Source organism: Cricetulus griseus (assembly GCF_003668045.3).
Source record: "Cricetulus griseus strain 17A/GY chromosome 1 unlocalized genomic scaffold, alternate assembly CriGri-PICRH-1.0 chr1_0, whole genome shotgun sequence".
Classification (NCBI taxonomy): domain Eukaryota; kingdom Metazoa; phylum Chordata; class Mammalia; order Rodentia; family Cricetidae; genus Cricetulus; species Cricetulus griseus.
This window is the reverse complement of record NW_023276806.1, coordinates 61,655,947-61,664,407: the sequence shown is the minus strand read 5'-3', so window position 1 is coordinate 61,664,407 and position 8,461 is coordinate 61,655,947. Positions and strand designations below refer to the sequence as shown.

The 8,461-nt window shown below is 42.3% G+C and overlaps 1 protein-coding gene across 2 annotated transcripts in view; it reads left to right on the top strand.

Annotated features, from left to right (window-relative positions):
• Positions 1-8,461, top strand: part of Pogz (pogo transposable element derived with ZNF domain) — a 38,984-nt gene that overhangs the window by 6,529 nt on the left and 23,994 nt on the right. For both annotated transcript variants that reach the window (XM_027393550.2, XM_027393548.2), the window contains exons 2-3: positions 4,669-4,793; positions 6,563-6,721. In XM_027393550.2, coding sequence (XP_027249351.1) covers positions 4,670-4,793; positions 6,563-6,721 — 283 coding nt within the window. In that variant the 5' untranslated portion in view covers position 4,669. The remainder of the gene's footprint in view (positions 1-4,668; positions 4,794-6,562; positions 6,722-8,461) is intronic.

Below are 8,461 nucleotides of genomic sequence, written 5' to 3'. Positions count from 1 at the left end.
AAGAGTAGCCAGTGCTCTTAACCTCTGAGCCATCTCTCCAGTTCCCTGTTTTGTTTTTTTTCAAGACAGGGTTTCTCTGAGTAGTCCTAGCTGTTCTGCTACTCACTGTTTGTAGGCAAGGTTGGCCCCAAGTGCTGGGATTAAAGGTGTAAGCCACAACTGCACACCATCACCAGCTGCTTAAATTTTCTTAAGTATGTATAAATTACGCCAATAGGGAAAATAGTCTAGGTCTCTCATTGGGGGAAGAAAAGGGAATACATACAATTGTGATGGTCTAAGAATGAAATTGAGGTTGAGCAGTAGATCTCCAGAAGCTGAGGATAGTGATGAAGAGGCAGAAAGAGACAGGAGGATCCCCGGGGCCCACAACCAGCCAATCTAGCCTAATTGTTGATCTCCAGGCCAATGAGAAACCCTTTCTGGAAGGAGGTAGATGACATCCCTGAGGATGATACCCATGCATACTCAAGCTGAAACGGTAACACATATACATATTATCTACAAATACACAGAAATATACAATTACATAATTATTGAGTAGTGTAAGTTATTCATCAGAAGGGCACATTTTTCCCATAAGATTTTCAGTAGATTTTTTTTTAAGGTTCTAGAATGCGTATTGTACACAAAGATGTTTTCTTTAAGATGACATAGAAGCAAAATTGAGGATAGCTAGCTAATGCTAGTAGGGTAGTTTATTTTCAAAATGAGCAGAGAGGCCTCTAGCATCTAGATTATGGTCTTGCATTTTGCCCTTCACCAATATTATTCCTTGGAGAAATGGCTGGTTCTAGGTCAGGGGCAGGAAATGTGTGAGATAAGCCTGGACCATCTTGTCAAATAGCAAGGATTTGTATCCTGCAGCACTGAGTTTCCTCTGAAGGACTCAGGAGTCAGGAAGACATTCTTATTGACCAGAATAGCACATTGAGTACGGTAGGATGAGCTGCATAGATCAGAACATAAACTATGTTTGGCTTGTGGCATTGTAATGATAGCTTATTGAGCACAAGAGCAAGCTTATTAGTAAGTTTGAGGAAACTAATAAAACAACCCATTTTTGAAAAAAAGAAAGAAAGAAAGAAAGAAAAGTCCAAGCCTGTCAGTTTCGATTGTAGGGAGGCTGATGCAGGAGGATCACAGGATTTCCTGAGTTGCAGAGTGGATACAGGGCAGCCTGATCAACTTAAACCCCGTCCCCAATCATGCTCCCTCTATGCTGACCCCCCCCCAGTAAAACGTTGATGTAGAAAGGTTTTAAATGTAAGTGGAATGATCTGTACATACCTATATATGTACAAATAAATATTTGTTTTTCTGTGTAGCCCTGGATGCACTGTAGATAAGGCTGGCCTTGAACTCAGAGACCCACCTGCCTCTGCCTCCCAAGCGCTGGGATTAGATGCGTGGGCCACCACTGCCAGGCAATATATGTACTTTTTAATGCTACATATTTGATAATACTTTCTTTTTAAATAAAAGATAGTGCCAGGTGTAGTATATACCTTTAATCCCAGCACTCGTGATATAGAGTCAGATGGAGCTCTGTGAATTCAAGGCTAGCTTGGTTGGTCTATGCGTGTATATACCTGTTTGTTGTAGGACAGCAGCCAGGACTGCATGATGAGGCCTTCTATAAAAAACAAAGAAAAACAGTACAAAAGTATATACCATGGATCACTGAAATGAATGCTTATTTTTTTAGTATCTTTATTAAATACAACATTTTATTGCTGAAATTTTTTTTGGTGTAGATATGCTTGTTTGTATATAAGCATGTGTGTGAAGGACAACCTTAGCTGTTTTTCCATCTTAAAAAAAAAGAAAAAAGATTTAGCTGTGTGTGTGTGTGTGTAGGTATATACCCATGAGTACTGGTGCCCACAGAGAGAGGGAGTTAGAGTTGGTTGTGAACTACCTGCCATGGGTACTGAAAACTTAGTGCTCTGTGGGAGCATTCTGCATTCTTAACACTGACCACCTCATCAGCCCATCTGCCTGATATTTTTAGACGAGGCCTCTCACTGGCTTAGGATCCACACCCTCAAGGCTAGGTTTACAGGGCCCCAGAGTCCCTGGGATCCTTCTTGTTTCCCCTCCTCACTGCTGACCTCCTTCCTTAGTTACCATCCTAGTCCTGAAGGTGAACTGGGATGCTCCAGGAGGGATGCTAATTTTAAGGTTCAGCAAATATTTAATTTAGGTTGGTGCCTTCTGCAGTCTCTCTTTTCCCCTAAACAACATGGGTGCTGAAATGAAAGATTGGTCACATACTGAGCTGCCAGTCTAGGTCAGAATCAAGGACTGCGTATTTTGAAAATCTTGGACTCACTGTCTTTCAGTTGTATTTTGGGATAAGTATAAAATATGCTTTCAGTCAGCAGTTACTGCTAACTGGGTTGAACAGACTTACTAATCAATTCTATGTTTCTTCTGCATAAGAAAGGAAGGAAAGAAACTTATTTGTTAACTTGAATTTTCTTTACATTTTGAAGGTTTTAATTGTGTTGGCACAGATGGTTAGAGGCCCCCTAGAATCAAGTTAAGCACTTCACTAGTTAAAACAGGTTTCCACACTGGGCTCCTGACTGTCCCTCACTCATTGAGACATTGTGAGATGGTTTACATTTTCAAAGGAGACAGCACCATCTATTGGGCATTGCCCAAAGAAATGGCTGCCAGGTTTACACATTGATCACAGGATGGTTTGGTCAGCTGCTTCTGTGTTGCTTTTGCAGGCTTGTGGATTTGTTACAGAAAGATGCTAAGGACACTGATAACCTTTGCAATGAAGATTTTGAGTGAGCATTGAAGAAAGTATTAGTTTCGTTTCAAGACAAAGAAACTGATCCCTTCTCAACTCATACTGGAAGGCACAACAGCAGCAGTTCTTTGTAGCACAGAATTGAAAAACTGTCTCTGAAAGAGGCATAATGTAGGCAGTGTTTGAAAATTAAAAGTAGACTCCAGGGTCTTAGAAATAGTTTGCAGAATTCCTAGACAGGAGTAGAGTATGACAAATGGGGTTCTTACCTTAGGTGCAAAATGTCAGTAGCCACAGTCATAGCTTCTTTTCTGCTGTTACGATAAATGTATCCAGACATAAAGCACCTTAGGGACTGCAGAGATGCTCACTGGTTAGAGCACTTGCTGCTCTTTGCATCTTTTGTTTTTGTTTTGAGACAGGGTTTCTCTGTGTAGCTTTGGAAGCTGTCCTGGAACTAGCTCTGTAGACCAGGGTGGCCTCTGAACTCACAGAGATCTTCCTGCCTCTGCCTTCCAAGTGCTGGGATTAAAGGCGTGAGCCACCAACGCCCAGCTTGCTCTTTGGATTATTTTGAGACAGGAGTTCTCTGTGTAATGGTTCTGACTGTCCCGGAGCTAGCTTTGTAGACCAAGCTGGCCTCTGTCTCCCAGGTGCTGGGATTAAAGGCTTTTGCCACTGTACTTGCTGCTGTTGCAGCAGACTTGGGGTTGGTTCCCAGCACTCAGACGGTGGTTCAGTCATCCTTAACTCCAGTTCCAGGGAATCTACTTTTCACTTCTGACCTCTGGGCACCAGACAAACATGGGTGCTCATGCAGACAAAAGCACTCATACATACAAGGAAATCTTTTTTTTTTTTTGAACATTAGATTTTCTCTGTGTAACAGCCCTAGCTGTCTTGGAAGTAGCTATGTCAGACCAGGCTGGCCTCGGATTCACAGAGATCCACCTGCCTTGCCTTTTTTTTGCCTCGGCCTTCTAAGTGCTGGAATTAAAGGCGTGTGCAACCACTGATCAGCCAAAGTAAATCTTTTTAAAAAGCAGTTTAGGTAGGAAGGGTTTATTTCAGCCTACACTTCATTTCCAGGTTATAGCATATCATTATTGTAGGGAAGTCAAGGCAGTAACTTAAACAGCTAGTCACATCATGTGCATAGTCAGGAACAGAAGAGAAATGCATGAATACATGCTCACCTACTTGCTTGTGCTCTGCCTTTTCTACAGTTCAAGGCCAATTAGAGCTACATAGTGAGATCCTGTCTCAAAGTGTGTGTGGCAAGGAGACTGGCTTGACCTGATGGCTCAGCAGATAAAAGTGCCTGCTGCCAGGCCTGACAACTGAGTTAATTTCTGGGACCCACGTGGTAGAGGAGAATCAGTTTCTGAAAGTAGTCCTCTAATGTCCACAGGTGTGCTGTGGCATACATACCTGCATACATATACAGACTAAATAAATACTGTAATAATAAAAAAGACCTCACTCTGTCCTGCAATGCCACTGCACTTACCTCACCCTGTCCTGCAGTCCCACTGCACTTACCTCACCCTGGCTCCTATGGTATTATACCTTTAACTTTTATAAGCCCAGTTATTGAAGGATTTGATGTAGAAAGGATTCTGATACTCAAGGATAAAAATTGTCACTGATCCAATGATAACCTAGAGAGGGTAGGTTACTAATCAAGTCATGAGCATGATTGCAGCTGTAGATGGTGGCTCACACTGTTCCAGCAGTTGATTGCCCTTAGTTGAGGACCAGTGTAGGCAACTTAGTAAGTGCCAGGCTAGCCTATTTTATAGTATACCTTTTTTTCAAATAAATATTTCACACTTGGTATAAAACTATCCAGTTATAGATCAATATCTTACTATTGTTTTTTTTGGTTTTTTTTCTTGTAGCATGGCGGACACCGACCTGTTTATGGAATGTGAGGAAGAGGAACTGGAGCCATGGCAGAAAATTAGTGATGTCATTGAGGACTCTGTAGTTGAAGATTACAATTCAGTGGATAAAACTACTCCAGGTAACTAAAGCTCTTCTGTTCTTAGGTTGTTTATATTAATTATATTGAATTATTAAGCATGTGTGATATAGAAAAAGAATTTAAGAATCCAAAGAGGGGGCTGGGGGTGTCACTCACCTATGCAGTGTTTGCCTGTAATCTTTGCATTGGAGGTAGAGGCAGGAGGATTACAAACACTAGGCCATTTTCAGCTGTACAGCAAGTTTGAAACCATCCTGAGATGCATGGGACCAGAGAAGGCCATGGCGGCTCACACCTATAATTCTAACTCTTGGGAGGCTTGAGACAAGAGTACCTCAAGCCACAGGTACATGAGTTTCAGGCCAACTAGAGGCTATAGAGTGAGACCCTGGGGAGGGGCAACGAGGAGAGGAGAGGAGGGAGGCAGAGATGGCTGCCTTTTTTATGGCGTTGGGCATTGGTATCACCTTTTCTATGTTGTAGCATAAGAGTGCTTGCTTCTTTATAAAATTTGTAAAAATCTATTTAATTCACTTGAAACACTTGAGAGATTGGATTAACTAGTGTTTATCAAATATCGAATAAGGATGTAAAGTGGTATATCAGAGCTGATCTGTGTCCCTAGTCACAGTGCACTTGTTGTTTTCTTGAACTTGGTTTCCTTTATGAGCTGAGAAAAGATTCTTTGTGTCTGTCTTACTGGCCAGTTCATAAATTAAGATTTGTTACTTTCTATTTTATCAGTGATATGGGGGTAAAATTCTTGATTGCTCTGGATTCACAAAGTAGGTATTTTCTGCTAAATTATACCAATTTGGGTTTTGGTTTGTTTGTTTTTGTCTATTCTTTCCTGGAGACCTGATTGATTTAGGTGGCTTGTTATGAAGGGTTATAAATTGTAGTAGTGGTGATGTTAATTCTTGGAGTCCTAAAGCAGTGCTGTAGAAAGCAAAATGTTTTAAGTCCTGCTCGGAGGTCACTGACCTAACTTTGCTGAGATTTAAAAAATATATATGTATATGTATAGGGGTGTATATCTGCACCACATGCATACATGGTGTACACAGAGGCCAGAAGAATCCCTTGGCATTGAATCCCCTGGAATGAAGTTAACAGTGTAGCTGCCATGTGAGTGCTGGAAATTAAATCTGGGTCCTCTGGAAGAGCAGCCAGTACTCTTAACTGCTGAGCCATCTCTTCAGCCTTGCAGTGACCTAACAATTAACCAGGAAATGTAAGAAAGAGAACATATAACGGTTAGTTTTACAATCTAGAATGAACAGAGACTCTATCAGATTGGCCTGTGGACGTGTCTGTGGAAGATTATTTTGGTTACATTAATTGGGGTCAGAAGACCCATCCACCCATTGTGGGTGGCATCTTTCCCTAGGAAAAAGATTCTGAATTGTTTAGGAGTTGGGTAAGTGAGCCGAGCACTAGCATGTATGCGTTCATTTATTGTTCTCTGCTCTTGACTCAGTATAATATGATGAGCAGCTTGAAGCTCTTTGCCACCTTAAATTCCCTACAGTGATGGAAATTGTAAGCTGTAGAAGCCCATTCTCCTTTAAATTGCTTTTGTCAGGGTGTTTTATCATAGCAGTAGGAAAAGATGTGAAGATCAAAAAGATTGTGTCTAAATGATGGGAATTTTCCTCCTAATTGTTTCTCAGCCTATCAGTAGTTGGAATTTTGAGTGAAGTAGGAAACTTGACTGTTGAAACAAGGAAAAAAGGGAAGAGTAGAAGCAGAATCTTTAGTGTCACCTGTCCCTGTCTCCAAGTGACTATGCCTTCCCTTCCCCACAGTTTCTGTGAGCCAGCAGCCAGTCTCAGCTCCAGTGCCTATTGCTGCCCATGCTTCTGTTGCTGGGCACCTCTCTACATCCACTTCTGTTAGTAGCAGTGGGGCACAGAACAGCGACAGTACAAAGAAGACTCTTGTCACACTAATTGCCAACAACAATGGTAAGTGGGATTATTGGGAAAGTCTTCTGGGGTAGAGGTGTGAGAATAAAAATGACCTCGAAGCTAGCTATCCCTGGTAGTCCTGTGGTCGTGCTAGCCGGAGGCATCTCTAGGAACTGTGCTGTGGTGTGGAAGGAATGCTGCAGGTGCTGTGTTACTTCAGTCATGCTGGGTTGATGCTGCATCTTGAGTCAGGTCAGCAGATTCTTGGTTGATAATCTCTGGGATAGAAAAGATGCACTCAACATTGCTAACTCTTCTAAAGATCTGGGGTGGTTGGTTGGTTGGTTTTGTGCACTCACTCTCTCTCCTGGTCTACAAGAGCTCATTCTAGGACAGCCTCCAAAGCCACAGAGAAACCCTGTCAACAAAACAAAACAACAACAACAAAAATAAATTAATTAAAAATATACATATACATACATATATTTCTACATGGTCTTATCTTACCAGAGAATGCCCGACGCTTCCTATTTTCCCCATAGCTACATGGAGTCTCCCTCTGGTGGCTTCTCTCTGTGTCCTCTCCCCAGAATTTTCCTAGTCTCTTAGCTCTGCCTATACATCCTGCCAGGTTAGTGGCCAATCAGTGTTTTATTCATCAACCAATAAGAGAAACATATACAGAAGGACATCTCCCGTCACCTTCCTTCTTTCTTTATTCATTCTTTTTTTTTTTAGGTAGGGTCTATGTAGTTCTGGATGGCCTGGAACTCAGTATATAGACCAGATTGGTCTCAAACCTGTAGAGATCCCATCTGCCTTTGCCTCCTAGTGCTGGGAATAAAGGCTTGGACAGTGAGCTCCAAGCTACATGGGTTTTTTGTTGTTGTTGTTTTGTGTGTGTGTGTGTGTGTGTGTGTGTGTGTGTGTGTGTGTTATTAGGAACTGAACATGGTCCCCTACACATAGACACACATACACACACTGGGGATTGAATAGAAGGTCTTACTCATTCTAAGGTAAACACTCAACCATTGAACTATAGTCCCATCTCCCACCCCCCAATTTTATTTTTTTATATATTTTTGGTTTTTAACATCTCTGGCTGTCCTGGCACTTGCTCTGTAGACCAGGCTGGCCTTGAACTCACAGAGATCCACCTGCCTCTGCCTCTGCCTCCCAAGTGCTGGAACTAAAGGTGTGCACCACCACCACCCGGCACTCCCAGCCCCCTTTTAAGTGTTTATTTTGGGATAGAGTTTAGCTAAGCTATTCAGGCTGGCCCTAAACTTGGTTCCTTCTGCTTTGTCCGCCTAAGTAGGCATTTTATTTCCTTTAGAATTTTTATTGATGTAAGAATAATATGTGGAACTGGAGATGCAGCTGAGTTAGAATGCACACACACATGACAAAGTCCTGAGTTAGGTCCCCAGTACCGCATAAACTGGATGTGGTAGCACCCCTCTGTAATCCCAGCACTCCGAAGTTGGCAGAGCATCAGAAGTAAAGGTCATTGTTGGTTACACAGTGAGTTTGAAGCCAACTTAGTCTTCATGGGACCCTATCACAGAAAAAGAAGAGCAGGGGCTTGGGAAATGGCTCATTCATTAAACTGCTTGCTACACAAGCATGAGGACTTGAGTTAGATTCCCAGGGCCCATGTAAAGTCCTGGGTACCAAGAGGTGGATCCTTGGAGCTCACTGTCCAGCTTGGCTTTCTCATCCAGCTCCAGGCCAGTGAAAAACCTTGTCTCAAAACAAAGCCAAAACCAAAACCAGGCAGACAGCACCTGAGGC